The sequence below is a fragment of the Sebastes umbrosus genome, chromosome 5 (assembly GCF_015220745.1).
Source record: "Sebastes umbrosus isolate fSebUmb1 chromosome 5, fSebUmb1.pri, whole genome shotgun sequence".
In the NCBI taxonomy this organism is placed as follows: domain Eukaryota; kingdom Metazoa; phylum Chordata; class Actinopteri; order Perciformes; family Sebastidae; genus Sebastes; species Sebastes umbrosus.
The window spans coordinates 1441796-1462753 of NC_051273.1; the positions used below are offsets into that span (position 1 = coordinate 1441796).

General features: G+C 36.7%; 1 protein-coding gene across 5 annotated transcripts in view; it reads right to left on the reverse strand.

The window, feature by feature from the left end:
• The window catches only part of LOC119488135 (cyclin-dependent kinase-like 5), a 64887-nt gene that overhangs the window by 38517 nt on the left and 5412 nt on the right, over positions 1-20958 (reverse strand). For 2 of the 5 annotated variants that reach the window (XM_037769468.1, XM_037769469.1), the window contains exons 1-3: positions 14338-14677; positions 10162-10383; positions 7135-7169 (exon numbers count right to left, since the gene is read on the reverse strand). In XM_037769468.1, the coding sequence (XP_037625396.1) occupies positions 7135-7169; positions 10162-10225 (99 nt within the window). In that variant the 5' untranslated portion in view covers positions 10226-10383; positions 14338-14677. Of the gene's footprint in view, positions 1-7134; positions 7170-10161; positions 10384-14337; positions 14680-20958 lie in introns of those variants that run through there. The other 3 variants (XM_037769467.1, XM_037769465.1, XM_037769466.1) reach the window with 3 other exon arrangements.

Consider the following 20958-nt stretch of genomic DNA (forward strand, 5'->3'; position numbering starts at 1 on the left):
TACCTCCACATAGACTCAGGTGAAGCAGATATATCGATTCTGGCATTAAAACATGTTCCAGTAAAAACACAAAATACAAGTATGGACCTGGGAATGAGCGTGATGTAGCCGTGACACCGTCAATGTTTTACCTCTGTGTGGTCAGAGCGGCTGGAGAAACCAGTTCATGGGACGATAAGCACATTCAGGGTGACGCTGTGTGTCGTGTGCATTCCTGAGAGGTGTTCCACGCTTAAATAAATACTCAACACAGCTATGTTTACCCTCTCACTCACATTCCCCCATACTGCTAAAGAACCACCAGTGATCATGTGCTGTTTCAAGCCTTATCCAGGATTTAGATTAGCTGCTAGAGAAGGGAAGTCTTTGACTAATAAACACACAAAGTGTTTCATGTTTAAATCAACAGGTCCCAGAGTCGGGTGGGAGGACTAATAACACCATCTACCAGTGAAACTAGTGATAAACAGAGAGTGGGCCACACTGAAAAGAAAACACACCTCAGTTTACCACATCCATTGTTTTTAAATTTCTTTTTCAATGAATCCTACGATCTCATTTCAGCAGAATTGTGCTGCTGTATAAAGCAACAAAGCAAATATGCACAAGAGGATAATAAAGTATCACTACATCAAGATTTCTTCGGGTAAATACGGCTAACTTTGCAACACAAAACAGCCCAGGCTCCTGAACTATGAGCTCATTATAAATAAGAACATCGCCTTTCGAACATGTGCAGAGATTCAGTTTTACTGTGCAAACGTTTTGATGGTTGAAACGAGAGCCGTATATAGGTTAGCGTTCTCTGTAATCTACCACGAGTAAACATACCTTATATGTTAATGAACTCTAGAGCAAACTGGGAGTGGTGGTTTCCACTCTCAGTACTGATATTCCCAGTTTCATCAACACACTGAATCAACAAGCGAGACGCCAGCACCGTAATCTAAAGTTTACAGCATACCTGCGACAAAGCTGAGTTTTAATTTGCTGAATAAAATACACAAGCACTATTAGCAACCATTGAAAAACAAAATGCCATTTTGAGTGAGTTATAGTTCATGAAGTAAACACTTATTTTTTTTTAACTATACAACAATAGGGCTCGTAGTTAAAACAGATTAATAAATAGGAAATTAGCCATTTCTCCACCATTTCATCTCATGTTTACAGTTCATATTTTGTCTTCAGGAGTGATCAAAGTGACCAAACACATTCACAAATTTATACCACACTGTTCAACAAGACAGAGGGGCAATTTCACAAAAGGATGGCGCAGCTTTTGCGGCTGCTAAACATTTGAATTGAGTGTTTTTATATAAATAACCCCTATGGATGACAATAATAAAGTAAAAGGATAACATTTATAATTTTTGATGTTTGGATTGTAGCATTGAAGTGAAAGCAGCGTTCTGTTTATTTAAATGTAAAATTGCTATAAAAACATTTTGTCCCTAAAATCAATGAATAATCGTGATAATAATAGTGATCTAAATATTGCTGAGTTGCTCTGACTGATATTAAATATGATTATTAAATCCCAAATAAAGTTTCTGGCTGTCGGGGAATGTCATTAGTTGGCAGCTATTTGGTCATAAACCAAAGTATAAATTTTGACCGTGTCTCTGGCGCTGTACGGATGGTCAGGGGACGAGCAAAGTGATTACAATTCATCCTAATAGTACCATATTTCATGGCAATGGGAAAATTCAGGAGATCACCACTAACGTAATTACGATTAATCTTCTGAGAACCATGAATGTCTGTACAAAATGTTCAAGTCAATCCATCCAGTGGTTATTATTATCATATTTTAAGAACAGACTTTACCAATATCCTCACTGAGGCTCCACTGGTATGATGAAGATCAGTGGCCAAAGCCTCTTACAGTAATTACTGAACAAATTAGCATAATTCACAGGGTTTGATGAAGCATCGACAGACGAGAGGAAACGACCCGGAGCGTCCTGGTGGCTCGGCTGGCTTAAAGATTCCTACGTAGCTGCAGCATCCTTGAATCTAGTTTCCCCCCTTTTCTCTCTCATCACACCACAATAAAACACAGTATTCCCATTACAGAGAAAACCCAAACATGTTCTTTTGGTGATCCACTTACATGGACAAGAAATTAATAAAAGATGAGCCAGAACGACGAGACAAAAGCGTCTCTGTGTCCCAGCATGTTGCAGCTTTAGTCTGGGTGCTCTTTTTATTCTTTATCAAATAGCTGTGGCAAACATTTGGCCAGATAGAACAAGACTGAGTGAGGCAGGAGAGGTGGAAAACATTAATTAGCTGGCAAAACATAAAAACTGTGTATCCTTTATCAGGTAACAACAATAACTGGACTTTAATCTTGCAACATCGTCAGCTTCTTGATAACATTTTGTCTGTATTCTATCAAAACTGTCTACTTGGTGTTTATGCACAGTTCAGAGGCCGGTTGCACAAAACACCTTAAAGGTCCCATATTGTAGAAAGTGAGATTTGCATGTCTTTTTATATTATTTAGCAGGTTTAAGTGCTATATAAATACTGTTAAACTATCCAAACGCTCAATATACAGAGAAAACACACGCAGCCCGTATTCAGAAATTGCTCGTTTGAAACAAGCCGTTAGGAGATCTGTCCATTTGTGATGTCACAAATATACAATATATAGATTATTACACGGTTTTAAACAAAAACATTCTAAATGTGTCCCAGATTATTTCCTGTTGCAGTGTATGTGAATAACATCAGCCGACAGGAAGTAAACGTGGACCCAAACTGTTGCCTAGCAACGCAATTCCGTTGCAATTCTGTTGAAATGCACTAAAAACGGTGCGTTTCAGACGGAGGTAAAATACAGGTATATTCAGGCAGACAGTATGAGGAAAATAAAGTGTTTTTTTGAACATCAAAGCATGTAAACATGTTCTAGTAGAAACACAAAATACAAGTATGAACCTGACGATGAGCATGATAAGGGACCTTTAAGTTTTCTCCTTAAGTATGACACTTAAGTGGGGTCTGAAATTAGGTAAAATCGTCAGGCCATCTGCAGAGATGGGAGTAGAGAATCAGTTCCCGTTGAGAATCGGTTCCTAGTTGTCTGCTTCCTTGGCATCTCGTGCCTCCGTGTCTATCGATTCCTCTTATTGATGCTTTCTGACAGTTACGCTGCACAATGATGGCATACTCACGCATACTCATGTTTCAGTTTGTTTGGGACCGGAGCCATGGCGGAGAGAGAAAAAAAAGCCCTCAAAAGCGTGTCGTTACTATTACGTTAACGTTTACATTATGATGTATTCAAACTCTGTTTAGTAAAAATTAGTATTGGGAGAAGGTAAATTCTAACGTTATCATGATGTATTCAAATTGAATCTTGTAAAATGCAGTTAAAGTGAGAAACTTGAATAAATCCAGTTGTTTGAAGGAGACGTTTTCACAGCAATATAAAATAAATATCCTAACACTAGCTCTAACCAGCTTATAATACATACTTAAAATGTCAAGATCTTTTTTAATCAAGGCAAATATTTAAATAATACTATCATTTATTTCCTAATCTTTTGAATCATGTTTTTTTGCAAATAACCACCACAGATGACAATAAAAAAGTACAGGTTTAAGAGCTGACTCTTAGTACTGTGTTCAGTAACCTTTCACCCCCGAAACATAGGGCTCACCCGGAAGTTACGGTGTTATTCAAACGCTGTAATTTAATTATTTTTTTAGGTAAAATATATCGAACGTTGAATGACATGTTATTCCTTCATTTAGCGCAGAGATTTCAAAAGTGGCAGATCAAAAAAAAAAACTTTCCTGCCACAGTGACAGGAAGTGAAAAAGGTTAATTTCAGACCCTGACTACAACACTGATAAAGCATACTGTAGATTACACCTCCAAATACTGTCATCGCAGACTCCATCCTTCTCTCTATGTCCCACTAAGCCCAGCTGAGTCTGAACGTCGGTGTTCAGATGTTGTGAAGCATGTGTGGGGGTGGCACATCCAGCAGCCTCTAAAATAGATTCAGATTATTATGTGGAAATTGATGAATGCACCCTCGTCGTTCCCATCCTTTCTATATCTGTCCCCGCATCTAATTATTCCTTTTAAACACATGTACTGTATAAACCAATGTGAGGGGGCGTGCCACTGCTGAAATAAGTACGTTCTCCGAGCGCGAGCAGCTGCGTCTCAGCTACACAAATACAGCCATTTTCTCTGGCCGCTGCTCCTCCCTGCCCGTCGTCACAGCAGCAGCAGCGCCATCGAACCCCCGGTAAGCTCGAGTGTTATTCTAATATGTGTGTCATCGAATGCCTGTGTGTGTGCATGAAGTGTGTGTTTGACTGTGTGCCCACGTCTATGTGTGTGTGTGTGTGTATGCACACATATTTATGCAGCATAGATCTGTTGAGTTAGCCCTTGAAAAAAATCCACACTAACAATACAATATTTTCCAGATGGCACTGGTCCATATCGATCTGCAGCCAGAGGATTCGTCCTCCTGTGCTTTCACACGTCAAGCAATGAAGTTCCCAACAGATGCTCTATCTAAACTGCATATATTATGAAGTTTCCAACAAATACTCTGTCTAAACTGTATAATATTATGGAGTTCCCAACAGATACTCCATCTAAACTGCATATATTATGAAGTTCCCAACAGATAATCCACCTAAACTGTATATATTATGGAGTTCCCAATAGATACTCCATCTAAACTGCATATATTATGATGTTCCCAACAGATACTCCATCTAAACTGCATATATTAAGGAGTTTCTAACAGATACTCCATCTAAACTGCATATATTATGAAGTTTCTAACACACACAAGGCCCACAGAGGAGCAGCAAAATGTCAGACTTCTGGGGGATTGTTGTCCCTTTGTTGTACGCCAGAGAAATAATGAAAGTGTAATGAGCTAATTAAGAAGACTTTATAAACTAATGTCAGGTCAAGTCAAATAATCTCTTTAAATGTTTGTTTTTAACCTCTTTTACCCGACGGACCCGGTACTGGTTCTTCTGAGCTCTGTGTTAAAACACTGCCTTTAAAAACTTCATAAAATGCTGTGGTGGTCTTTTTTTTCTGAATAGTTTCTAAAAGACGAGGCCTTAACGCGACTAAAACAACACTCCAAGTATATTTTGTCCAATGATTTCAATATTTTATTGAATGTACATACTTGACTTTGGATTCTATTTGTTATCTTATTTACATTGTTATTGATCTTATTTGTTATTATCATATTTCATTATTATAATAAAACTATTTCATTTGAAGTCAAAATTATACAATTTAGTTGTTTTTTATTGATGTTATACTGTGCACAATGGTAGAATGTGATGACGCATAGGCAAATGTCATGGCCAAAGGCTCCTTTGTGTGCACATAGCCTCCTTTAGAGGATATCAGGAGTATTTTATAGCCAGATTCCCTTTCAAGAGGTAGAAAACACATTTGGCAAACTTTGGGTATTGACCAATCAGAATTGAGCATTCAACAAAGACGCAAAATAAACACTTGTTTCAGATCGGTACTCGGTATCGGCCGATCCCCAAAACCTAGGTATCGCTATCGGGACTGAAAAGTTGCGTAAGGAAGTTGTTCCCTGTCCCTAGGCAACAACAACAACAGTTGCAGCTGTTATCTCATTGGTTGTGCTTTGAAATGTCAGCGGCAACCGAGGTCAAAGCTGATATAATTTGAGCACAACACACTGATATATCATCACCTTTTAAAGTTGTTTTGCGTCTGTTTACAGTGTGTTCATATATTGCTCTATACAGTATATGAGGATGCTCAGATCAACTGATATTGTAAAAGAATCAAGGCAACTGATTGACAAACAAAGATACTATAACTAAATAGGTCATTTGTTATTTTAGTCCTACGCTTCAGCAGCAGAACAAATGCACTAAACATAAAGAAAATGGTTTTCATTCTGTAATAAAACTGTATTTAAACCAGAGCCCTGGGCAAAAACTGGATTATTGAGTAAAATATAAAGTATAAATCAGATTAATATCGGACAATATTAATTATTTTGCTCTCCAACATAGACCAGACCACCTGTCTGTCTTTAATGCTAATTGTCCTGATGAGCAGAACAAATAAATAAATAAATACATTAATAAATAAATAAATAAATAAATAAATAAATAATTGCCGTCATGGTGGTGAAGATTTATTTTCACACAAATAAACACAGTAAAGTGACAGAGTGTTACAGACAAAGCAGCAGCCTCCGTCTGTTGCGTGGACCAAACTGAGGACTGATGATGCGACTTCTGTCGTCTAAAATGGAGACATTGGCATTTGCAGCTGCGTCGGCCTGGGATCAATCAGTCTGAATAATAAAGCCCGGTAATTATAGGCTGTGATTCCGGTTTACAGCGGGGCTTTTCTTCTTTCTCCTCACTTCTGTGAGTGCTAGCTCAACACCAGGTCTGATGCATGTTGTCTTTTGCTGTTGTCTCACACTTAAGGTAACGTGATGGCATTAGAAACCTGGCTAATGGATACGCGGCGTAAGGTCGGTGCTGTAATAAACACTGTAATGAAGGCAGAAGAACAGCCATCGCAGAACAAGAAAAACACCAAGGATCTGTCTTTTTTCCTCCTCAAATCCTCTGTCATTAGGAGGTAGTTAGTCTCTTATTCATGCTGGATTGCTGTCAATTCCTGGCACAGCCTCTTCCTTAAATGGACTGAGATGACAAGGCTATTACTGCAGTGCGGGTCGTCTGCTGCTCACAGGCCTGCTGTTTTCTTGTTTTCCTTCTTCTTCTGCTTAAAAAATGAATTGATTCAAGACTATCGGCGCCCCTTTTACATGAATGAGAACCAATCAAGTGGCAGAGCGGTGGAAGAATTTAAGTTAACAAATGTGTCGCCATTCAAAGCAGATCTTTCTCACCGATGAACCCGAGCAGACACACACAAAGACTTTAACTAATTACCCAGCAATCCACGGGAGCCACTTACGCCATCACAGTAATAATGAGACACTGTGACGTCACGGTGGCCACGTCCACTTCTTATATACAGCATATGGACGGGACCCAACGGGGCCCCCCAACAACACGCACACAAAACACAAGGTGATTTTATGACAATCTGTAAGATCTTACCTTGTGTCGGCACTTCAAAACAACACCATAGGCACCTAAAAAAGACACAAACCGCAGGTTCAAATCATTAAGTATTCATGTATTCCAAACGCTACAAGCATATGGAGGACGGAACCTGCCAAATAAAAAATAAATCAATAAATTATTATAAATAAATAAATATGGCATTAAATGTAGCAAAGATAATATTAAAAATAAATGTAGCCATTAATTAATTGATCAAATTTGATATAAATTCATATTTGTTTTAATTTGCTTCTTTATTTATTTATTTATCTTTGTATCAATTCTCTTATTTATTTACTCTTTTGTTTAATTGTCCCTTTTATTTATTTATTTATTTTTAAAAATGGAATGTATTTTTGTTAATTATTTTATATTTATTTTTTGAAAGTATTTATGTATTTATGCAATTAATGCAATTAATTATCAATTTCTGTCATATTTTATCAATTAATTAATGGCTACATTTATTTTATTATAAATTAATATTTCTGTTATAATTTGCTTCTTTATTTATTAATCTTTGTATCAGTTCCCTTATGTATTTACTCTTTTGTTTAATTGCATAAATACATAAATAAATACTTTCAAAAAATATATATAAAAATAAATAAATAAATACATTTTAAAAACTTAATAAAAATAAATACATAAATAAATAAAAGGGAAAACAGAAATATACATTTTTCACATTTTATCAATTAGTTAATGGCTACATTTATTTTTAATATTATTTTTGCTACATTTAATGCCATATTTATTTATTTATTTCTCAAGTAATTTATTTTTTATTTTGGCAGGTTCTGTCCTCCATACAAGCAGACCCATATAAGACAATAATAAAAGTGACGGCATAAATTCCGTTTTAAAATGTTGATTTGTGACAACAATTCCAGCATGACCTAAAGACATTAATAAACAAACAATAGCTTGGTTTATAAAGTCTGAGTTGACCAACAATGCCAACAATACTAATGAGTGCTAAGAAACCCTTTTTATTTCAGCATGCTGCTACAAAGTGAAAACAAAAAGGGGATTTAAATCCTCTTTTTTAATGCTTCTCATATGTTCACATGAATTAAAGAAAAACATCCCGACTATAAAAAGGACAGGTGGCTCAGAAAGTAGGACACAAGAGTTGGCAAGCTGCTGTAGCTGTGATGTTATCGACCCTGGCAGTCACACACACTCATCCCCCCGAGGTTCACCAGGAATTCTTGGACAGAGCCGACGTATGACGAACTGCTCCGTGCTCTTTCCCAAGAACTCATCTAGTCTCGTCAGGAGGCCGCTCTGATATATCTACCTTTGTTCTAACACAGTTTAGTTAAAGGGTTCCTACTAGTGCTGCACCATATAACCAAGACTAGAAAGGTCTCTCTGATTTTAACAGCTTTTCTCTCATCAACTTCTCACAGAACTTCATCTGAATTTATTAGCATTTTGTGGGTTTTTGTTTTGGAAGCCTCTCGTCGTCTCTCGTGCTGCAGTACCACTCTCCACCTGAATTGTTACTGATGCGTCGGCGGGGGGCGCTGTTTTATCAAAAAAAGCCTTAGTAAACACCGTTTAATAATAAGTGATATATATATATATTTTTGCTAATATAAAGTTAACTATCAAAGACATCGCATAAACTCAATTGATTACTGCATACCATGTATATTTTTAATTAATATATAAAAAATGAATTTGAAGTTCTATGTTGTCATCTATAATTCAATTACTTTTCCTGATATTTTCGATTTTTGCCGTGGTATCGTTTCAGTATCGGTGCTATTTCCAACACCTTAAGGCAAGTTAGGTTTAAGACTTTTTTAATGTCACTTGGAATTAAATTTAAGACCAACTTTACAATAACCAGAATTGAAGGAAGAAAAACATGTCGTCGCTAGCTAGCAGATCTGCTCTGAGCATCACGGCTGCAAAGAACGGCCGGTCGGGAGGAGTTACGGCAAACGACGCCCGACGAAGCTGAAATCCGTTCCGACTCTAAAAGGAGTCGTGCTGCTCAAAATTTGGGCCAGAAACGGGCTAAATAGTACAGCGTATGCTCAGCTTTACCTAACAGGAGAGGAAACCTAAAGACAAACAACAAGCAAACTAGACCGCATGAAAAGAATGTAACTTTTTGCATTAAATATATATATATATATATATATGCTATTTGTCAAATCTTGGCACTTAAAAACCGTCCTTACAGACAAATCCGTTACGAGAAAACATAACATGAAACAACAATATTACATTAATATAACATGATTTTCTGCTACAAGGAGCAAAACCTCCAGAATTATTCTCCCCATTCCTCCTCCTCAGATAAAGAGCCGGAATATAAAGGCAGATTCTTGTGTATTTTAATTGCTAGACTGAGCCTACATGCTGCTGCACTCAGTCCTACATGATTAACTAAATGGACTGACCTCAAGATCAGTGAGGAAAAATCTATGATGCCGGATCAAGAGGAGCACACGGACAGAGAGTAGAGCTGGACTGAAAACAGTAAAAGTGCTGACTTCATTCCAGACAGACTCATCTTTGGACAGACAGACAGTTTCCTTCTGTCTTCTAGCGATACATTATAAAGCTTGAAGGATGTGGGAGTATGGGGAGTAGAACTGGGACAAGTGGTTGGCCTGCCTCACCTCAGGGCCGCTGTATATCAACCAAGTGCATTTTGAGGGAATTGAACTATCCAATCACCCCGACCCATTGATATTTACAACAATCCACCTCTTCATTTCTACAACAACAACACAAAGAATCCAGGTCACAGGAGCTTCAATTCAGCTTTCCGTGATTTAAAAAAATTGTCCTTGACCTTCTGGAGCTGCACAATTACGAACAACAGATCAGGCTTTTAACAGCCTTGTACCGCAGGCAAATTGAATAAAACAATCAAATGATTGCTCGGTGAAAAGCCCTACAAACAAATGTGAGAGTGTAGCACCTCCTAATATGAAAAGATGAAGACTGGACCAGTAGTCAACTGCTGCAGAATGAAAATACAGAATAAACTCTTACCTTCACCCACAATCCCAAGGACTTCAAATTTATTCATCACATCACCGATGTCAGGGATCTTCATGAAGTCAAAAGGTGTGCTGCGTGAGGTGCATGGAGCTCAGGTGGAGGAAGCCCAGCTACAGGATGGCGTGAGGCGGCCAGCTGTTGGCTCCCAACGGGCGTACGCCAGCTGTACGCCATAATGTCCGCCACATGCCTTCTTCAGTGGCTCGCTCTTACCTGCACAAAAACATACAACATTATTTACACACATACATACACATATTCCTCAGTTACCGTCTTTGAGAGTGCATCAGTTAACAAAACCAGTTGTTTTGAAATGAATTCACAATATGTCAACTGGATTGTTTTGCCATTTCAAAAACATTCCTCAAAAAAAACCTCAAACTTTTTAAAGCTTGTTTTGGAGAGTTGGCCATATGTATGGAGGACAAAACCTGCCAAAATCCAAAACAAAATAAATCGTGACTCGATGAATAAATAAATATGCCATTAAATGTGCCAAAAATAATATAAAAAATAAATGTAGGCATTGATTAATTGAAAAAAATTATTAATTCCCCTATCTACTCTTTTATTTAATTTTCCCATTTATTTATTTCTTATTAACTTTTAAATTTATTTATTTATTTTTGCATTTATTTTTATTTATTTAAAATGTATTTATTCATTATTAAATTGTATGCATTTATTTATTTCTGCATGATTTCCCCCCCAATTTATTTCCCCAAACTTATTGATAATATGTGACATATTTTTGTCATAATTTGCTTCTTTATTTATTTACCTTGGTATTGCTTCTCCTACCTACTCTTCTATTTCATTTTCCCATTTATTTATTTATTGCTAACTTTTAAATGTATTGATTTATTTTTGCAATTTAAAAGCATCTTTCATTACACTTTCCCTGCCTGTTAAATACCTTCATCTGTCAAACTTCAATCCACAGAGTATGCAACGCTTCAAATATTTGAAGTCTCAAGTCTAACTCAAGATAACCCTGAAGATGTCATCAGATAACCATCATGGTGTCATCGGGGTTATCTTATCAGAATTCAGAAAGCTCCCTCTATTATTGAACAACTGATTTCTACTCTCAGCAGAGACGGGACCAGGTCATTGTTGTGCAAGTCACAAGTAAGTCTCAAGTCTTTGCACTAAAATCCCGCGTCCTAAACTTTGGGTTTCGAGTCTTAAAGCTGTTTCTCACCAGTGCGACGTGAAAATCATTCATTCAATCATGTTGAGGAAATACCAAGCACCGCCCACCAGCCGGAGCAAACTTTCTTTTTCTCACTCACAGCTAAACAGTATACTACAAGATTCATTCATTCATTATCCGTAACCGCCTATCCTGATCCCAGCTGACATTGGGCGAAGACTATCACTATCACAGGGCTGACACATAGAGACACACAACCATCAACCAACCACGCTCACATTCACACCTACGGGCAATCTAGAGTCAGCAATTAACCTAACCTGCATGTCTTTGGACTGAGGGACGAAGCCAGAGAACCAGGAGAAAACCCACGCTGACACGGGGAGAACTGGATCCGAGCTGGATTCGAACCTGTGACCGTGTTGCTGTGAGGCGACAGTGATAACCACATGCAGCCCTACTACAAGATTGAATGCATTTTACATAAATGTCAGTATCTGGGTGCTCTACAGTCGTAGGGTCGGCCCATTTGACCACGGAGAAGTTGCGATGCGATAACGTTTCCTGTCCGTGACAGAGTTAGCATGCAGCTTTAGCTCTGCTCTGTCTAGCTCTGCTTTTCCTGTCAATGTGTGAAACCCAAAGTGTTTCCATCCTTTACTGGATGTGTAGTGTTTACCACGCTGGATTTAACATGTGAGGGTGCAGGTCGTATCCACGCTGACGCTCCGTCGTCTTCTACTTTGCTCGCTACGGTTTGTTTCGGTTGACGGATACGGAACGGATATGACGCCACGTTACTCAGACTACAACAATAAAAGCAGTAACTTCCTTCTACCTCCACATAGACTCAAATGAAGCAAATATATCAATTCTGGCATTAAAACATCTATTTAAAAATTGTAAAAACATAATTTACTATACGTTATGAAAATAAAGATGCTCCAAAGCTCCTCCTTCTATTCCTACCTTTTTTTTTTCCAGAGGGTGAATCAGCACCACACAATCTGTTAATGTGATCAAAGCATCTCCTCTGGTATCCACACGCTCTTTACCCTTATTGAATCAGACAAGACTCCAGATACCACTTTCTCCATTTCATCTTCTCCTTGCTTGGAAAGCTCAAGGACTTGCGTATATCCTACTCACACACACTCCCAGTCTCCTACGGTGCTGTGGGCACAGGAGCTGCTCATCAGTATGCAAAACCTCGGCACCAAAATAAACTCCCAGAACACTAAACGCCGCTGTGTGGTCTATTGCTCCCTTATCTTACTCAGCCGAGCAGCGTCGACGCAAGTAAACTGATAGGTAAACTTGAGGAGGATGATGATGCGAGACGAACAAGAGAGAAAATGCCTTTTTGGTTGGTGCGTTTGTAATGTGCTTCCTCCTCCTTCTCCTCATTTCAACAGCCTACACACAGCAGTGGCATGCAGCCTGTTGTTTTCCAGAGCAGATTTCAGCCAACTGCTCTCCAGGCCCAGACCTAGAAGGCTAATATGATCAGGAATGCACCGGGCATTGCTCGGCTGTGAGGATCATATATTTGGTCTCTATCAACAGAATGACTCATGCGTGGTCATGGACTGAGTCTGTGGAATTCAAAATACCTTCATCAATATATTTTCAGGACCTTTAAAAGGGACCTTTAATACACTATAATGTATACTTTGAAATGGGTTTATGATCATTAAAATAAGACATAGTGGATGCAAAAACAAGACATCCAGCTTGTGTCACTGCCATTTCAGGTACTTTGATTACACATTTTTGGGAACTACACAAAATTACAACAACCAGCAGGATGCATTATGATTTTGAAGTGAAAATAACTCCTGTATACGTAAATATATGTCATGCACTTGTCTTGTTTCTTCTTGTTCTCTCACATCCTTATAACAGCAGCAAGAAATATGGCTGTGAAATGATTGTTTTTTAACAGGGAATCTGGCTCGGCTGTACTGTAACGCTACGTTCCAGTGTGTGATAAAATGCTTGTTTTTAAAAAAGGGAGTCTGATTTAGCTGTACTGTAACGTTAAGTTCAAGTGTGTGTTAAAAATAGTGTTTTTAACAGGGACTCTGGCTTGGCTGTGTTGTAACGTCACGTTCAAATGGGTTAAACTTAGTGTTTTTAACAGGGATTCTGGTTCAGCTGTACTGTAACGTTACATTCAAATGTGCTAAAATGATTGTTTTTAACAATAATCTATACTTTGAAATGGGTTCATGATCATTAAAATTAGACATAGAGAATGCAAAAACAAGACATCCAGCTTATGTCACTGCCATTTGAGGTACTTTGATTACACGTTTTTGGAAACTACAACCAACAGGATGCATTATGATTTTTTTTTTTTAAGTGAAAATAATTCCTGTATATGTAAATATCTGTCATGCACTTGTCTTGTTTCTTCTTGTTCTCTCACATCCTTATAACAGCAGCAAGAAATGTGGCTGTGAAATGATTGTTTTTTAACAGGGAGTCTGGCTCGGTTGTACTGTAACATTATGTACAAGTGTGCATTAAAATTAATGATTTTAACAAGGACTCTGGCTGGCTGTGCTGTAACATTATGTACAAGTCTGTGTTAAAATGATTGTTTTTAACATGGAGTCTGGTTCAGCTGTACTGTAACATTACATTCTGAAGTGTGCATTAAAATGATTGTTTTTAACAGGGAGTCTGGTTCAGCTGTACTGTAATGTTAATGAATGTAGATCCAACATTTTCAATGCAGAGCAGCAATAAATCCAACAAGTCAAACATTTGGCTGCACTCAAGCCAACTTAGTACAGATTGCATCACATTGCCATCTTTCTAACTCTGGTCAATTAACGCACCTTATTATAATTAAGCTAATTAGTCACAAAAACATTATGAAACCTGCAAATTAGCCTTAAAAACAAACCTCAGGCTGCATTTCTCCTGAGCTTGCATTGACAATATTAACATCATACTTGGAGCTGATGATTCTTATGTATATAAAGATGAAATAAAGTACTCACTCAGTCAGTGTTTAGAGGAGAAGATGATGGAAGTGGGCCCAGATATATATATCCTCCCACCATCAGAGGTGTTTTCATTGCAGCAGCAGCAGCTCCAGTAACTGGATCGTGCAGTTGACAAGCTGCAAGCAGCCCGTCGCCATGGCAACAGATTGAGTGACGTGTACGTCGACCAATGAAAACGGTTGATGCAAATATTTATTCCGACGCCCCCTTTCACTTCGAAAAACACGGTCAAGCCAAACCCCCCCATGCTGTTTCATGGTGCGTTTATATTCTAGGCATTACGGTAAGAGGGGGTAAGAACTGACTTCAAAATAAAAGCACCGTTCTGATGAACTTGATAGGCCATTTCACATTTATTCAATAAGTCAGTCTGTCAATAAATAAATAAGTAAATAAATAAATAAATTAATAAATATATAATAGATATGAAATACAAAATGAAATTAATGATAATTAAGAAAAAAAAACTACCAACAAAATGTAGTTCAGAGAAAAACGTTATTCTAATTGTGTAGATACTTCGTCAAGCTTAATATTAAAGAATATTAATATGTGATATATTTACTGTATTATTATATATATTTTGTTCTAATTGGTTGTTATCACTATTATGTAGTTATATTATTTCTTTATATTAATCTTGTCTCTAGGTCTCTCTGCACTGTATATTATTAATTAATTTTTTTGTTATGTGGTGTAGTCTTAAATTGTGCTAAATAAATAAAAAATGACACCTCAGATTCAGAAACTTCATGTTTCTACCAAGTGACTAAATTCATTTGGTATTGATATGATTAAAAAAGGAAACTGTCAATTATCACACGCTAATTTCACTTCAGAATGACAGCAGATCACCTCAGAGTGTCACTCAGAGAATATCAGGACATTCTGATGTAGAATTTCAAAATTAAAGCACTTTAAAAAATCTCAGAAATTAGCTATCTTCCCTCTAAATTCAGATTAGAATTAAAAAATAAACTGTCCACTATTATACAATTTTAATCTGAATTTAGAGGGAAGATAGACAATTTTTTTACGGTTTCTTAATTTTAAAGGGCTTTAATTTTGAAATTCTACTTCAGAATGGCCTGATATTCTCTGAGTGACACTCTGAGATGACCTACTATTATTCTGAAGTGAAATTAGCATGTGATAATTGACAGTGAATTTAGTCACTTAGTAGAAACAAAGTTTCTGAATCTGAGATGGTATCAATTTAAAGTCAGATTAGTCTTTGGAAATGTCCTTCAACATTAAGTTTGACTAAGTATTTACACAATTGGAATAACATTTTTCTCTGAACTACATTTTGGAGGTGGTTGTTTTTCTTGTTATCATTCATTTCACTTAGTATTTCATATGTATTAATTTTGTTTAATTTATCTATTTATGTTTGTGTTTATTTATTTATTTATTATTTATTTTACAGACTGACTGACTTATTGAATTAATGTGTATTGGCCTATCACGTTCATCAGAACAGTGCTTTTATTTTGAAGTCAGTTCCTACACGCTCTTACCGTAATACCTGGGATAGACACGCACCACAACACAATGTGGGGGCTGGTCTTGACCGTGTTTTTTTCGAAGTGGAGGCTGGCTTGACCGCAGTTTGGTGCTGACCAATCAGAGAGCAGAACGGCAGCAACAAGGGGGGAGAGAGAACTGTGTTTCAGTCTGAGCAGTCTGAGGGTGTTTCTATGAGGTGGGATATTATTGTTCTAATTTCTCAATTACATAATCCACAAAAATCACACCCTGCTTTCAGCATGATCATATAATCTATGTAAAGACCATAGCACAGCATACACAGCATTATTAAGATGATATGAAGCAACAACATGCATAAACAGATGGCAATAAATGAGAAGTCTGCCTTGCTCAAGGGTAGCATGACGCTTTTCACACCTCCCAGTGGCGGACTCGAGCTGTCTGAGGGGCCGGGGCGGAAAAAAATATTATGGGGCACCAGCTGCATGTGGTGGTGCACCAGCGCACAGAAGGTTTTCTATCATTTAGGGCAGCCGATATGACACTAGATCATGTTTTTTCTGCATTGCGTAGGCACCCTTAAGGCACCCTACTTCATCATGTTTTCTCTACTGGACGGGCACCCTTAAGGCACCCTACTTCATCATGTTTTCTCTACTGGACGGACACCCTTAAGTCACCCTACTTCATCATGTTTTCTCTACTGGACGGGCACCCTTAAGGCACCCTACTTCATCATGTTTTCTCTACTGGACGGGCACCCTTAAAGCACCTTACTTCATCATGTTTTCTCTACTGGACGAGCACCCTTAAGGCACCGTACTTCATCATGTTTTCTCTACTGGACGGGCACCCCTAAAGCACCCTACTTCATCATGTTTTCTCTACTGGACGGGCACCCTTAAAGCACCCTACTTCATCATGTTTTCTCTACTGGACGGGCGCCCTTAAGGCACCCTACTTCATCATGTTTTCTCTACTGGACGGGCACCCTTAAGGCACCCTACTTCATCATGTTTTCTCTACTGGACGGGCACCCTAAAGGCACCCTACTTCATCATGTTTTCTCCACTTTAAGGGCACCCTAGAGGCACCCTACTTCATCATGTTTTCTCTACTCGACGGGCACCCTAAAGGCACCCTACTTCATGTTTTCTCGGGCACCCTAAAGGGCACTTCATCACATTTTCCCCACTTGAAGGGCACTTCTTCACATTTTCCCCACTTAAAGGGCACTTCTTCACATTGTCCCCACTTGAAGGGCACCCTAGAGGACACTTCATCACATTTTCTCCACTTGAAGGGCACTTCATCACATTTTCTCCACTTGAAGGACACCCTAGAAGGCACTGCATCATGTCTTCTCACCCTAGAGCCGTGGTTCTCAAACGTTTTTCAATAATGTACTGTAATTTGAAATAACTTTTTCAGCCAAGCACCCCTAACTAACCAGTGCAAAACATTTTGATAGAAAAAAAGCATTTGTTGCAGCAGTTGAAATTTTACAACAGTTAAAAAATACAAATATTGAATATAAAATGTGGTTTATGAAACTTACATTTTATGAATTATGCACGACGGATATTTTTTAAATTAACATTTTAAAAACATCTCACACACCCCCAACAGTACTTCATAAGTACCCCTAGCGGTACTAGTACTGGCAGGCCACCATGGTAAAGGTTAAATAATATAAAAAAAACAGTTCCCCCCTTTCGGGCACTTCATCATGTTTTATCCATCGGGGCATTCAAGAGGGCACTTTTGCTGTGTCTTTTTCAAACATGAGGGAACCATGTGGTTTATGGTTTTATGACGTTTTCATACTCTTCTTTAGATGAAGCATTGCAATTTAGGACTGTCTGAGGAAAGTGTTCATTATTATGAACTGTTATAAACAGTTTGTTTCTTCTTTCTGGCATGCAAATAACATCAAATGTCTCCCGGATTAAATACCTGAGTGCTGTGATTAGAAATATGTTTTTATTGAATAGTAATCATATTTTTTCCACACCATCATGGAAAAAAAAAATAAAGCTACTGTATACTCCTCCTTTTCTGAGGGGTGCAAAGCAGAATGAAAAGTGCTGATAGAAACCTGTGTGTCTCTTTATCACTGACCTCATTCAGAGCAGATCTGAGCTGTTGACATTTAAAACACCGTGTAGGATCTCTACTTGTTCCATGTTTGCTCATGAAACCATGCTGCCACCCACAGGGTGAACCGAACACTGTTTATCTGAACAGTCTGTACTGTGGAGGTGGGCCCAAAATAGCACTAAAGTTTATTTAATTAAATTGCTTCTTGACTGATTATATCTACAGGTCTGTGTCAGTGTAGCTGATCACAATCGTAATAGAGCCATCACATTTATGATATGTCTCCATAATGTTTTATGTCTGTCAGCACCGGATGAAGTAATTACTCTCTGTGAAGATGTTATAGTCGTATTATTAACAAACAATAATGTTCTATTTCCACGAGAAACACCTGAAACAGGTGACTTCCATCAGACCTCACCCTGCATGCAGGATGTACATAATAAGAAAGACTTAGGAAAGAAGAAGGGAGGTATACTTTTCATAAATACTATAGGAAATCTCTTTCCTCTCAATTAACGACCCTTTCTAATTCTAAATATGAGGATCGGGAATAAGTGATGCTTTAAATTCTGGATAATTGAGCTGCAATAAGTGTCTTATTAATGTGTCGATGGGTTTGTTTTTTTGTTTACTAAAAGAAGATATACATATCGACAGACACAGCTATGTCTATTTCAATATGTGTATTGAGACACGTGGGTGTGTATATGTCTTTATATGCACATGTGAATATACTGTATATATGTATACTTTTGTAATTGATAGATTGGTGGCTCCTTATTATTATTATTATTTAATCTCCTTTTTGGGTGCCCGGGGAGCATGGGGGGTTGTGCGTTTGTGTTCCGTGAAAATGAAATTGCATTGAAAATTAATTGCCAGGTTTTCCACATTTTATTGGAGTTATTAAGTATTTATTAAGTATTCATATAATATATATATAAACTTTAACTTTATTGAAGTTGAAAGCTGGTAAGAAGATTGTTTTTAATTCAAAAGAACATTAAGGGTACTGTTAAAATAAATGCTCCTTAATTACCCTGAGAGACAGTCAATGTTTTTCCGTACAATAATGAAATTAATTTGTATAAATCAAGCCTTTTCCTCTCTTTTTTTAAAAGGTTACTACAACAGATACTATAACAAATATTTACAATATAATTATTTTTTAGGATGAGAGAATCTTTTTCTCTCAGTGCACTAACAATAACATATTACTAACAAAAGATTATCTCAAAAAATATTTCTATTGTAAATATTTATTATAGTATCTTTTTCATATTTTATTGTATTTTTTTCCTATTCTATATTTATGTTCTTGACTTTTGCAGTACTTTTCCTCTGTTTTATTACCTCTTAATATGTTTATTGTATGCACCAAACACCAAGGCTAATTCCTTGTAAGTGAATAAACTACTTGCCAATAAACCTTATTCTGATTCTGATTGGTGACATATAAACCCACACAGAATATATGTAAATGTAAAAAAAAATAAAAAAATACAGAAAATAAAAATTGTTTTCTAGGTAGTACTCTCAATGCCATTCCTGTCTCAAAGGTTATATAGTTTATTATATCATTATATGCATGGTCAGATGCTGTGTATTGTATATACTGTATATATTTATTGCATATTGTATTACATGTGCGTATTGTATATTATAAATATTAATATGCGCATATACGAAAAGATAAATATGTAAGTAATGAATTTGTATTTTGATTAAGATACATTATAAGTAATGAATTGGTATTCTTGATTGATAATGAATTTATATTTTGATAAGGATAATTATATCGGTAATTAATTTATATTTTTGCACGTCAGAGATAAAAGATAATAATTATTATATTTAGACAAGTTTAGGAAAATTAATTATTTGAGTATATGTTTAGCTCAATAAAGAAGCTAGTTAATTATCAATGAATGACTTATGGAGAAAGGTTGGGATTAAATAAGTTTATACTTCTTCTCACTCCTTTTAGAATATGTAAACCAAAGCATCAAGTGTCTGACAATTTATTTTTCTTATGCTTTTCATTGTATGTAAATATTACTTTTTTTTATTTTGTCCACTTGTTTGTATGATCATTCTCTTTTTAATTTTTTTATTTTGTCCACTTGTTTGTATGATCATTCTCATTTTTTAATTTTTTTTATTTTGTCCACTTGTTTGTATGATCATTCTCTTTTTAATTTTTTTATTTTGTCCACTTGTTTGTATGATCATTCTCATTTTTTAATTTTTTTTATTTTGTCCACTTGTTTGTATGATCATTCTCATTTTTATTTTTTATTTTTGTTTTATTTTGTCAACTTGTTTGTATGATCATTCTCATTTTTATTTTTTATTTTTGTTTTATTTTGTCAACTTGTTTGTATGATCATTCTCTTTTTAATTTTTTTATTGTTGTTTTATTTCACATGTTCGAAATAAATTTTGAAATTAAATGAATTTTTTTTTTTTTTTATCTGTTTTGAGCCTCAGCATCGTGTAACAGACCTTATAAAGAATAGAAAAAGTGAAGATGGATGACTAGTGTCATTTTCTGGAATCCCAAATTCCTGTCAGAGTAGAACATACTCTGATTGGCTAAAACCAGTGAGTCCTTCTCTGATTGGCTGTCATTCTGAGTATCACCAGATTTAATTGGCTTACTGCTCTACACCACCCAGAGCATCATCTCTGTTTCTCTTGTCAGTGCTCTTCTTACTCATCCCATCTTTATCTTTGGCATAAATTACATACAGCAGCATACACTAGTGATGGGAATTCCGTCTCTTTTTAGTGATCCAGATCATTTGGCTCAGCTCACCAAGAAGAGCCGGCTCTTTCGGCTCCCAAACAACTCTTTGTTTTACCACTTCTGCCTTTTTATAATTCAGCCAAATTTAGCGCAGTTTTGACCTATGATTAGTATGTGTGCACATATATCACTTAAATTATTCAATAAAATTATACTAAACCTTATAATTTCCAGAATATCATAATTTTACATGCTGCTTCGTTTCCGACTGT